The sequence below is a fragment of the Sceloporus occidentalis genome, unplaced genomic scaffold (assembly GCF_023333645.1).
Source record: "Sceloporus occidentalis isolate IW3139 unplaced genomic scaffold, rSceOcc1.0.p SCAF_6, whole genome shotgun sequence".
Lineage (NCBI taxonomy): Eukaryota > Metazoa > Chordata > Lepidosauria > Squamata > Phrynosomatidae > Sceloporus > Sceloporus occidentalis.
In genome coordinates this window covers 75,961,884-75,975,036 of record NW_028316986.1, presented here as the reverse complement: position 1 = coordinate 75,975,036, position 13,153 = coordinate 75,961,884, and the positions used below count along the sequence as shown (strand labels likewise).

At 39.7% G+C, this 13,153-nt stretch overlaps 1 protein-coding gene across 1 annotated transcript in view; it reads left to right on the top strand.

Annotated features, from left to right (window-relative positions):
* IGF2R (insulin like growth factor 2 receptor) overlaps positions 1-13,153 on the top strand; it is a 108,942-nt gene that overhangs the window by 67,738 nt on the left and 28,051 nt on the right. Inside the window, exons 27-33 of the mRNA XM_089530097.1 lie at positions 1,154-1,372; positions 3,441-3,574; positions 6,786-6,883; positions 7,351-7,487; positions 9,881-10,071; positions 10,397-10,523; positions 12,980-13,105. Of these exons, the coding sequence (XP_089386223.1) occupies positions 1,154-1,372; positions 3,441-3,574; positions 6,786-6,883; positions 7,351-7,487; positions 9,881-10,071; positions 10,397-10,523; positions 12,980-13,105 (1,032 nt within the window). The remainder of the gene's footprint in view (positions 1-1,153; positions 1,373-3,440; positions 3,575-6,785; positions 6,884-7,350; positions 7,488-9,880; positions 10,072-10,396; positions 10,524-12,979; positions 13,106-13,153) is intronic.

Sequence of the window (13,153 nt, the reverse complement as noted above, 5' to 3'; positions counted from 1 at the left end):
GAGTGATAGGTCTCATTTTTAAAAATCAATAGGATGTGTATGTGTAACTTTATTGTGTCTTTTGGCATGATATATTTTAGGATTAGTAGCTGATTTTGGTTTTGTGTATGGTTTAAGGTACATTCATACCTTAGATTTTCTGTATTAGGCTGATGTTAAAATGTGACTTTTCAATATGCTTTCTGTTCAACAGAAAAGGTTGTTAGAAATGTCTGTACAATATTTCAGTAATGCCTTATAGAGCTCACAGGGGTGAGCAAAGTGCAGCTTATGGGGCTTGTAGAATCCCCAGGTGTCATTTTATTTAAACCCCCCCCCCCTTTAAAATGCCCACACATGGTCTTAGGTGGCATGGATGACATTGCTACCATATTTGGGCTCCCCTCTGAACACCTCAAAGGTCTTTTTGTTTTCTTTTTTTGGCTTCAAATTGCTTTCAAATGACCAGGGAGGCCCAGAACATGTCTCCATGTTTAGAAGGCAGTTGAGGGCGTGTGTGTGTGTGTGTGTGTGTGTGTGTGAGAGCAGGTGTGGTGGGCAATGCAGTCTTCCAAAGTCTCCTGGAGGGGCTAGTGTAGTTCCTTGTCTTCCACAGTTGCCCATCCCTGTTTTACGGAAACAGAAAATAGTTTGGGTCTCTACCAAAGAAAGAAAACATGAAGCAAACACACTCTAAAAGGGTAGCAAGTGCTTTGAATCAGATAAAAAGAATAACCCGCTCTAAAATTAAGTCTTAGAAGACCTGAATGGGTTTGCCAGACACCCAGCAACAAATAGCAAAGGGGCCAGGTGTGTCTTTCTGAGGAGAACATTTCAAAATTACACAACCCTCACCCTAGTATTCAGTTGCCTCTTCTAAGACATAGACATCATGATACCTGCTCATTTTGTTTGTGTGTTCGTGTATGTGTTTTTTAAAAAATGAAATGTGGTTTGATGATCAGTTTAATTGCAGCAAGATGCTAAAAAAGACTAGGCAGATGAATTTTAAAAAACTGTGTTTAACCATCTATAGCCCACGTCCTGACTAGGGAAATCATTCTCCTGTTCTTTCAGTAGATTTTTTTTTCTGTGCAATTAATGATAAGGAGTATGTATAGATGTGCATCTTAAGTTTTTTTTTCTCTCCCTTCTGCCTTTCTGGTTCTTTAAGGTGAGAACTGTCAAGTGAAAGATCCAAGATATGGTTATATTTATGACCTGACCTCACTTCGTGGGAAGGATATAAAAGTGAGCACTGATGAATATGACTACTACTTCAGAGTGTGTGATGGACTAAAAACAGGAATGTGCAAACAGCCAAGCCAAGATACTGATGTTGTGTCATCGTGTCAAATTAAGAAGCAAACTCCAGGTTTTAAAAAAATAGCAGGTAAAGACATTCTGTGTAGTACTGACTATCAGTTCTGTGGCTCTATAAGGACATTTGTGTAATACATCAAGGCATGGTCCAGGAACAAATTAACTTATTTTTAAAAAAGAAATCATATGCTAGTCTTGCTATCTGAATGGGCTGTCTCTGACCTTACTGAAGCACTAGCTAGTTTAGTGATGTGGTTGTTGTGGCTATTGTAATACTATTTCCACAGGCAGTGTCCACCACTGTTCCTAGATTAAAACTGACATTTGATCTGAAGGCATGGTTGGATCCAGCCAGACTAGTGATAAAGCTCTTCATAGTTGATGTACTTTTACCAGAATTTAAAATGGGGTGACCACCATGCCATTGGGTGCTTAGCGAGTGTATAAAAAGGTACATGCACAGCATAAGTGTGCAGACATCCACACATATAAATAAAAAGGTGGGTTAAACACATTTTAAAAACTCACAAATCCATAACTCTTTATTTTTAATATATAAAAATATGTGTATATATACTGCAGTGATACTTAATGGCTTTCAATATGCTCTTCTGTAGCAAACTGAAGGCAATTAAGGTAATGTTATCTACTGTTGTGGTCTCTGAGGTGTTGCTTTCATTAGAAAATTTGAACATAGAGAGGGATAGTAGAGTGTTGAAAAGAAAAAGAAAAGGTCCTAGAGCATGTCCCAGTGCGTTAACTAAACATCGTAGAAATGTGGCTTGAGCTAGCTTTGAATGAACGGTGTGCTTGCAGTGGTACATGCGAGTCCTGATTCTGATAAAATGGCTTTTGGCATTGAATTCTCTGTAGGTTGTCATGGTCGTGACCAAAGCTGTCAATAATTAAGATACTTTCTCATTTACAGGTATCTAATGTCTCTTAGGCATTGTAGCATCATTAGAAATCTTAGGTTAATCTTTTGGATAAAGCTGTGGGAATCCTTGAGTCTGCATGGTACTGGCTATGCTGTTAGAGCTGTGGTCTCCAAACTGTGTCCTTTAAGATATTTTGGACTTCAGCTTCCAGAAGCCTCAGCCATGTTGGCCAGTAGTCTCGGATTCTGGGAGCTGAAGTCCAACATCCCTTAAAGAGCACAGTTTGGGGATCACTGTGCTAGAAGATTCAGGGAGCTACCGCCTCCCCGCCCCTGCTTTCACTTCCCAGACTGAAGTATCACTACAGCAGTACAAGGACTATTGTGATTACATCCTGAAAATAGCTTGCTTGAGTTGATCTTTTTCAGTGAGATTGTCAGTAATAAATTTCAGTGGAGAAAACCTTGCAGTATAGGTCTTACACACATTGTCTCACACTCACCGCTAGCTAGAGGCAATACCTCTGGACTGGAGCTAGCTAGTGGATTATGAAGAGTTGGCCTTTTGTACATTAGTCAGTGGGGAGTGGGAATGGGTAAATCAGTAGATGCGAGAACACCTTTCATTGTGAAAGGAATTAAAAATTAAAGGTGCTAGTGTTGTAAAAATCAAGCCAACATGTAGCGTAAGGAGATGTTTTAGTTAAAACATTTTGTTAGCCATCTTTTATTAACCTTTATTTATAAAGCGCTGTAAATTTACACCAGTCAGGGCAGAATACAAAAGAGTAAAGTTCACTAGTGCTTTAATTGTTATATACAGTATGAATTGTTATAAAATACTGAAAACTGTAGTTAGATTAAGCTGTAAATTGAGGTGGTCAAAATACAGGCTGCTGCAGCCCATTTTAACACCCCAACAATTTGCCCTCAAGCAGTCCTGAAATATGAAGTACTGTGGAATGGCCAGTTACACTCCAGAAGAATAAATTGACCTTCAGGAGGCATTTTTGGGATGATTGGTAGTCTGAGGGGCAAATGTGTCATTTGGAAATCTTGGGTGGATTTGGCCCCCACACCTCTGTTGAAAATAAAAGGCTTTCTTTGCCTTTCTAGAGTGTGGTTCCTTTATTGTTCTTAGCAAACTGGACATTCAAGTAATCCTGCTTTCTGTGTGCTAGTGTAGATCTATCCACTGAATACTTTCAATACCAGGCCACACTTCTTTTTTATATAAACCTGTGTGACTCCTTGCTACTAGGTTTGCAGACCACAAAGCTGACATATGAAAATGGATTAATCAAAATCAACTACACCAGTGGAGACACTTGTCACAAGATATATCAGCGTTCAACAGCCATATTTTTTTATTGTGATCCCCATCCAAATTTGGAGGTAAGCAAACTTGCATATTGACTTTTTCCCAAATCATCAAGCATTAATAAGCAAACAAACAAACAATTTGTATGCCAGTACTGGTGTGTCTGAGGGAATGGAATCATTGAGCTTTCAGTTGTTGATCCCATTGTAATAATAATAATAATAATAATAATAATAATAATAGGATTTATTTATATGCCGCCCAATCACTGGGAATCTGGGCGGCTTACAACAGAGGGGATAATAGACGGTTCCCTGCCCTCAGGCTTACAATCTAAAAAGACATGACACAAAAGGAGAAGGGGATGGTGAGGGGGGAAGGGATGAGGTCCAGCATTCTTCTCTCCCTCTGAGTTCTGGACCAAGGGAGATGGACTGGAGAGAGGGCTCTTCTTCTTCAGGGTAGCCCTGATGGAGCTGGGCCTGCCTAGTCAACTCCATCATAGGCCGGAAGATGACAGTTATGGAGAGAGGAGTCTCTTCTTCCAGGCTAGCCCTGATGGAGCTGGGCCTGCCTGGACAACTCCCTCGTGGGCCAGAAGATGACAGTTATGGAGGGAGGAGTCTCTTCCAGGGTAGCCCTGATGGAGCTGGGCCTGCCTGGTCAACTCCCTTGCGGGCCAGAGGATGACAGTTTTGGAGGGAGTTATTTCCTGGCTGGCCAGGGCTTAATACATAGAGGATTCATGCATGTTACTGTTTCCTCTCCACTAATATTTATGTAGTAACCACTGTGGTTATGTATTTAGACACATAAGTCTTCTCCATTCAGGTTACTAACAACATAGAGATCAAACATATATACATACCAGGGAGACAACATGCATTGAAACAGTGGAAAAATGCTTAACATTGTTTAGAGGTACAGTGGGCCCTTGCTCTATGTGGGCCCCTGCATAAAGCAAATATAGCATAAGCTTAAGGCCCATTATATGCAATGGGGCTCATGCTCGCTGTGTGGCTGCATGCGCCATTTGCAAGCCCCATTGGATATAATGGGGCTTGTGTTTGCCGTGCGTGCAGGGTGCACACCCATTTCCCAAACAACTTCAAGTGTATACTGAAAGCTGCCTATATTTGCATTATGTACTGTGTAATAAAAAAATTAATTAAAAAAACAGTGTTTAGAGGTAGGAGTGGTGAACATTTTTTCCTTCTTGACCACATCATGTCAGAATTACTCTGTTAAGAGGCATAGAAGTGAAGGGGGTGCTGGAAGAGTGACAGAAGCTAAAAATCCAAACTGACCAGCTCCAGGCAGCTTTTAGAATAAGGTTGCAGGTTGTCCATACCTATTTTAAAGTCTCCCATCTGTGAGCATCATTAATAGAATTTTGCAAAGCAATAAACAGTGAGTTAATAAAAAATATAGAGATTTGGTTTTTTAATTTCCCCCCAAGTTAGCACATTTAAGGTGATGTGGTGAGACACAACCTGTTGTGGAACCAAAATACTTAAAATCTATCCTCTTGGCTAATTTCCATTTGATCTTTTTTTCTAGTATAAGATTTGGATGTTGTATCTGAGCAAAGCTTGCTCTGAATGATATCTACCACCATGTACACAATTTTGTAGGTACTTCCAGTTATATTGAAGCAAGGAAGACTCAGGCAAACCAAATACCACTCTGGGCCCTGCCTCCTATAGCTGCTGCCATCTTCTCCTTCCTTTATAACCCAGTAGGAAGAGATTTTTGCACAACATGCAAGATTCAAGAGTCATTTGTAGTGAAGTCTACCAGCTGTGTAGTTTTATTCTCAGAATTGTGGAGTCTTCCAGGTGTTGCTAAATTTAATTCCCCACTGGCTAATTCACTAGAATCAATAGTAGGGAATGGTGGGAGTTGTATTTCAGCACCTGGAGGACCACACAGATTCCAACCCCTGTTCTAGGATAGGCCTGTGGAGGAAGACCAGGATGGCAAGCAATTTTGCAATATCAGTTCACGGACCATTATCAACCAGTATCTTCCTGTATCACTGGTAACAGCTGTCATGGTTACCAAAGCCCAAATCCAAGCAGAGATCCAACTCTTGCCCCTCAGAGCCTTCTGGGTCTGTTGCTGTCTGTTCACCTTCCAGTATTGCTGCTTCCAATTGTTTAGTCTATTTGATTTATAGCAATGGCATGTACACTTCTATATCGCTTATTAGTAAACTCACCACTCTCTAACGTAAGCCAATTGCCCCAATAAGCTGGCTACTCATTTTACCAACCTATGAAATGATGGAAGGCTGAAGGCCCTGGGATCGATCTCACAACCTTGTAGCTGCAGTACCGGCATTTAATCGAACTCACAACCTTGTAGCTGCACCACCAAGGCCTCCTAAATAATTTCATAATTGCTTGTTTGAGGTGCTTGAAGAATGTGTGATGATCAAACTGTGGGCCTCACAAAATTCAGTCAGTTGGTATTCTCTTTCATGTCTTGATCCTAGTCCAAATTTTCCTATAATGTTTGATTCTGCTCTGTTTATTGTTTTTGCATTCCAGTCATGTATGGTTGACAAGAAGTCCTGTTTTTGGTGTGTGATCAATTTCCTACTGGACTCTAGCATAGAATCTTTCAATTTCTTCTTTTGTAATTGGAGCATAAACTTGGATTAAGATTATATTGCTGGCCTTTTGGATAGCTTACTTAAACAGTACTGTTATGGTTATAGACTTGATATATTCAACCAGAAAGCCACTTCAGAGGAAAAGAAGCAAACCTTTTTCAGTTTGCATTTGGAAACTGAGAACAGCAAGGGTAGAAATGCTTATATTTTTAGTTTTTTTGTGGGTTTTTCGGGCTATGTGGCCATGTTCTAGAAGAGTTTCTTTCTGACGTTTCGCCAGCATCTGTGGCTGGCATCTTTTCAGATTTCTCTGAGGATGCCAGCTACAGATGCTGGTGAAACGTCAGAAAAAAACTCTGCCAGAACATGGCCACATAGCCCGAAAAACCCACAAAAAACCATGAATGCTGGCCATGAAAGCCTTCGTTTTATAGTTTTGCCATTCAGGGAGAGATGTCAAAACTTGTACAACACAGGAGTAGTCCAGTATTGATGCCAGATGCATGGAACAATTTTCATTCCTTACATTCCTTGTATATAATTACTGTTTTGTCTTGTACTGTCTCTTGTCTAGAATAATAGATTGGTTGAGCTGTGTTTTTCCAGACAGAACTGTGTTATTATGTTTTTTAACTAGGTGTTTGTTTGTTTGGTCTTTGTTTCCTTAGCCAGCATTCTTAAAAGAAACTGAGGACTGCACCTATATGTTTGAATGGCATACTCCTTTGGCCTGCCCACCTTTCAGATCAATTGACTGCTCCTATAAGTAAGTTGCCTTTTTCCAGAGTGTTGAAATAATAAAGGTTTCTCTTCAAGGATTTCCCGTGGTCTCTGTGAAGTGGTGATGCCCAGCTTATTCTAGCAATAAGTCAGTGCGACATTTATAGGAATACAGTAATTCCCATTCACATCAAGAATTCTGGTAATTCAGTAATTAGGTGAGCTGGCTGGATATGAAATACCTTCCTTTTGTTTAATTCTGGATCCCCAGATATGTAGGCCATGCAATAAGACATGGTACACTTGAAAGAATAACTGGAGGAATTATGGTGATACTGCTTCTATACATTTAAAAGCAATGGTGACTTTGGAAATTTGGCTTGGATTATTTTGCTAGCACTTGTTGGTACTCTTCTATCATTGGTTAGCCTCCCCCCCCCCCAAATAAAATAAAATAAAATAAAAGTCTTCAGTTCACTAATTTATCACAAAGTTTCCTTTGCTCTGTTCCAGAGACAGTGCTGGTAATTCTTACGATCTCTCTTCTCTGACACGACATAAGGAAAACTGGGAAGCCATTTCAAGGACAGACTCTCCAGTGAAATATTACATCAATGTCTGTAAATCTTTAGTGCCACATCAAGGAATAGGTAAGAACGGGAATGGCTAAGTATGCTTTTTACAAGAAACTTTGTGAGAAGGATTGTATTAGTCTCTGAATGGCTGTCCACCATGTTCTGTTCAAGAGAATCCTGGATCCTGTGCCAATAAACATGAGCAAATTATAATGTACAAAGTAAGCCTAAATTTTTGTTATATTTTGGGCATAAATATAATGTTGACAGTTTGTAAATACTAAAACAAAAATCACTTTGTTTAAAACGTTTCTGTATAACCCTTCAGTTAAAATGTCCAAGAGTGATTTAAGTAGTTTATAAAATACAATAAAACAGTTTCACAGAAATAAAAATAAATTAGTAATGTACGATTCCAACTCACAAAATCCATGACTTCACTATGCTGTGTCTGAGGCTTCTGGGAGTTGAACTCCCAAGCACCTGGAGGACCAAAAACTGAGAATAAATACTCTGAAAGACTTAAGTGCAGGTAGGAAGCTAACATTTCTGGGGATAGAATTCCACAAATGGGATTCCAGACTGAAACTGTAATTTTACACTGTTGCTGCTGTCTTAACTGCTGGCTTTTTTAAATAACTGTATTCTTTGATTTTTTAAAAAAACACATGTAAGTATTGGTTTTTTATTCCTGTTTTTAAATTTGATGCAAGTGATACTTTTTAATTTTATGGGTCACCTTGAAAGAGCTGTGTTACCCTAAGAATATGATACAGAAATAAACTAGATTTAAAATTACCAAAGAGAATCCCTATGGATTTTCTTTTCTCATTCACACTTCCCCCACAAGACTGAAATGGGTAGCAGATTGGAATAAAATTTCTTAAAAATCAGTAGGTTGATAGAGAAGAAGTGAATTTATTTAACCATTTTATTTGCCTCATAAACTATCAAATAATATCTTGAAGAGATTCAAAGAACTTCTCAGCTCATGTGTTCTCTTGGCTTCACCTTCAAGCCTGGAATCCAGGTTTCAACAGTGGCTAGGAGTGCATTTGCACAGTAAAAACTTGTGCGATAGCTATGCCCATTCCTTGCGATGTCAGATCTGGCCACAGTTGGCACATGCCTTAGTTTCATCCTGATTGGATTAGTGTAACGCACAAAGGGCTGTCTTTGAAGAATGTTCGGAAACTTCAAGTGGTCCAAAGAACTGCAGCCAGATTATTAACTTGAGGCTAGCTACAGGCATCACACTACCCACTTGTTGCAACAGCTACACAGGCTGATGGTCCATTTTTGGGCACAATTCAAAGTGCTGGTTATGACCTATAAAGTCCTACTTGGTTGGAGTCCAGGTTATCTGAAGGACCATATTTTCCTTTATGAACCAGCCTGGTTTATTGTAAACTGCTTTGAGTTCCAGTCTGGGGAAAAGGCAGGATGGAAATTAATGTTGATGATAATCATCAATGGTTTATTCAGTTATTGCTATTTAAGTTACTAGAGGATATGGAGTTCTTATTTTTGGAAAACATAGTAGTAAAAGGAAGAGGTAGCTTGGGAAGAATCTGAAAGCATGGAGCTCTGATTGTATTCATGGTGCACACTGGTCCACATTTAGCGGGGGCAGGTGAATGCTGTTACCACTCTTTTCTGAACATATTTACTGCCATGAATAAATTTACCTATCCCTCCCTCCTTAAACTAAATTAACATAATAATTTACAGCATAACAATAACTATAATAAATATAATTAAAACCATTAAAACAATCACAAACAGGTCACCTCTAGATCTCCCGGTGGCTAATCTGGCTGGATTATAGGAACAGCTCTGTACTATTCTAAAACTGGATGAAAGTTAGGATTTTAAGTATTCTGTAATGAATAGATTACTCCAACCTTATATACAATAGCCTACTAGTCATGTGTTATAGGCTGCAGAATTACCCTGAGTCAAGGGAGGAGATGACCTACAAGAGGTTATGGGAAACAGACTATGCTGATTCATACTGTGTTAGTGCGACATTGCCAATAAGTGAATTAGACAAATAACCTTAACACAACTCACTGGTGTGAGTTAATTCAGAATTTGAACTGAACTACAGTGCTGACACATTATTTATTGCTATATGGCTTAGTTGTTTGAGTGCTGGACTATGACTTTGGAGACCAGGGTTCAATTCCCAGCTTGGCCATGTAAGCTTGCTGGCTGACCTTGGGCAAGTTACCTGCTTTCACCTTCACGGGAAGGCAATGGGAAACCTCCTCTGAAAAAAACTTGCCAAGAAAAGCCCATGATAGGTTTGCCATAAGTCGGAAACAACTTGAAGGCACACAGCATACACACATAAGAGACATACATGGAAAACACATTGTTACAGGGGGGAAAATACAGCAAGACACTGATGAAACTGAAAAAATAATGAATGCTGGGTTTTGTTCCTTTTTTGATGCCAAATTTAGGGTCCTGTCCATCAGAGTCTGCAGCATGCCTGGTGGATGGGTCTAAACATGTAAGCATGGGTGAAGTAGGCAATGGACTCAGATGGGAAAACAACATCCTTGTACTTACCTATCTCAATGGGGAGAAGTGTCCAGACCAGATCCGGAAGAAGTCTACGATAATACGTTTCAAGTGTGATGAAAACAGAATTGTAAGTATGTGTTAGTGAGTAGAATTTTATAATTTTGATATGGAGAACTGCTGCATAAACCTTTTGGGGAAAAGGCTGTTGGACTGGAGCCCTGGATGAGGATAATGCCAAATTTTAACATAGTTTTTTCACCTTAAGTACAGTAAAAGCAAAGCATTGTCCAAGCTTAGTGGAATGACATTTTCTTAGCTGTTCTTTAGCTGCCACTATTGATTCGTTTTGCTACTTTCCCCATATGACAGGGTTAGAATTTTAAATATAGGCAGTTTCATGTGTGCAGAAGCTTTGTAAATGCTCACTTTCGTCTAATGTTTTTTTTGTTCAGGACTCCAACCCAGAACTTATAACAGCCCTTGAGGACTGTGAATATACTTTCCTGTGGTTCACATCTGCAGCATGTCCTCTGAAGAGCAATGTGCACAATAATTGCACAGTATCCAACCCTCTTACAGGTAATGTTTGAATATATAGTGTAAAGTCCAAAACACACTGTAGTTTATTGTGGCACCAGAGCTCTCTTATCAGAGAAGGCTAAATGTCTCACAAAACTACCGTTCCCAGAATTCCCTAGCACTGGGCCAGGGCAGTTAAAGCGGTCTCAAACTGGATTATTTCTGCAGTGTGTTTTGGATCTAAATTTGTCTGATGAGTTGGAGTAGCTGGAACTAGCACAGAGAGCAGGAATGGAATTTTGGCTAAAAGACTCCCTCTTTTTATCACTGAAAAAAATCTAGAGTAATCTTTATGTGGCATTTTCATCTAATGTGCAGTACTTACTCTCCTTTGAACAACACTGTGGGCAACAGTGAAAGTTATCCCAGTGACAGTTACACACATTGGCTCATATCCATTGGTACATGGCTTTCTATTTCCTAAACGCTGCAACTGCTTATAGTCCTGTCAGACTGAGGACAAATGTGTGCATCAATACTTTGTAACTGGGACAACTGCAAACCTTGTGTAGAAAAAAGCTATTTACTCTGGAGAAACAACACAAGATGCTCCTCTCTACTAATGGTGGAAATATGGAACAAATTGTCTAGATAACTGTGCTATAAGGACAGAGTTTAGCAAACGATTAAGGGGTAAACCACATAATTATTAGTACTTATCACAATTGTTTATATCAATGACAAGCAGTTGTTGCAGTACACATGTTTTTGGACTACAACCCTCCCAATCATGCCTCATAACTGGCTATACTCAGGATGACCAGATGTCCTCCTTTTCCATGATTTTATTTATTTATTTATTGTATTTATACCCCGCTCTTCAGAAATGCTCTCAGAGCTGATCACAAATTGGTAATTTGACAGTTCTATGCCCTCAGGCTTACTATCTAAAGACATCATCCTAGAAAGAAGTGACCTCAGGAGTGCCACCAAGTTTTGTCCTGGGCCCAATGCTATTCAACATCTTTATCAATGACTTGGATGACAGAACTGGGAGCATACTCATCAGATTTGCAGATGATACCAAATTAGGAAGAATAGTTAATACCCCAGAGAACAGGATCAAAATTCAAGAAGACCTGAATAGATTAGAAAGCTGGGCCAAAGCTAACAAAATGAATTTCAACACATAGAAATGTAAGGTGCTGCACTTGGGGGGAGGGGGAGATGAAATGCATAAATATAGGATGGGGGACACCTGACTTAATGAGACTACGTGTGAAAGGGATCTAGGAGTCCTACTAAACCACAAGTTGAAGATGAGTCAACAGTGTGATGAGGCAGTTAAGAAGGCCAATGCGATTTTGGGCTGCATCAATAGTGTCTAGATCAAGGGATGTAATAGTGCCACTCTGTTCTGCTTTGGTTAGTCCTTGCCTAGAATATTGTGTCCAGTTCTGAGAACCACATTTCAAAAAGGATGTTGACAAATTGGAGTGTGTCCAGAGTATGTTTAGCCTGGAGAAAAGAAGATTAAGGCATAATATGATAGCCCTGTTTAAGTATTTGAAGTGATGTCACATTGAGGATGGAGCAAGCTTGTTTTCTGTTGCGCCAGAGACTGGAACACAGAACAATGGATGCAAGCTCCAGGAAAAGAGATTCCACCTCAACGTTAGGAGGAACATCTTGACAGTAAGGACTGTTCAACAGTGGAACACACACTCTTGGATGTGGTGGAATCTCCTTCTTTGGAGGTCTTTAAACAGTGGGTGGATGGCCATCTGTTGGGGATGCTTTGATTGTGATTTCCTGCATGGCAGGGGGTTGTACTGGATTGCCCTTATGGTTTCTTCCAACTCTGTGATTCTATGACATGTCATACAATTCATTGTTCTGCCCAGGAGGAATTTCAAAACGTCCTTCATTTTGAGCATGACTAAGAAGCATGAATTCATATGAGTGTTTTTAGCTTTTATTTTGTAATGTCCTTACAGTTTTCTTGAATGTCCTGAATTTTGTGGTGCCTTGTCCTCCTTTGTGGTTATGACATTTGGTTGCCTTGGCTATACTGGATTGGGCAGATTTTAGTCTTAAAACATCTAAAGGGCCACAGTTGCCCACTCCTGATTCCCATGTTGCTGTTCTGTAGTACATAGGACAGAAGTTGATATTTCCTCATTCTTTTGGCCACTGCACACATTACATTGAGCTAAACTCAACAAGGAGCTTCAGCCAGTCATAGATTACTCACACATATAACACAAATGGTAGACATGTGTGCCTGTGCCACACTCACACTTCTTTAATATTTGTTGAAAACAACACAGGACTATTTTATCAAAGACATTATGTAATGTGGCCTTGAGTGGATTCCCATTTATTGGTTTTATGTGGTGTCTTTGTGCTGAGAGGAAGATGATGGTTTTTTTAGTATTTTTTCCTATCTAGAGTTATTCTGAACTAATATGCTTACGGGGAAGCTAAACTATGTTTCTTCTGCTTTTTCATTGCAGGGCATTTCTTTGATCTTAATCCTTTGAAGAGGCAGGATGGCTACAAAGTAGCTGACCTCAGAACCTCCAGAACACTCCATTTGAGTGTGTGTGATGAAGGCAGAAGTCCGTGTGGTAGTGGTATTGGTAAGCTTAGTTTGTTCTGTCATCAACTTGCTCAGTGGCTGTTAGGGC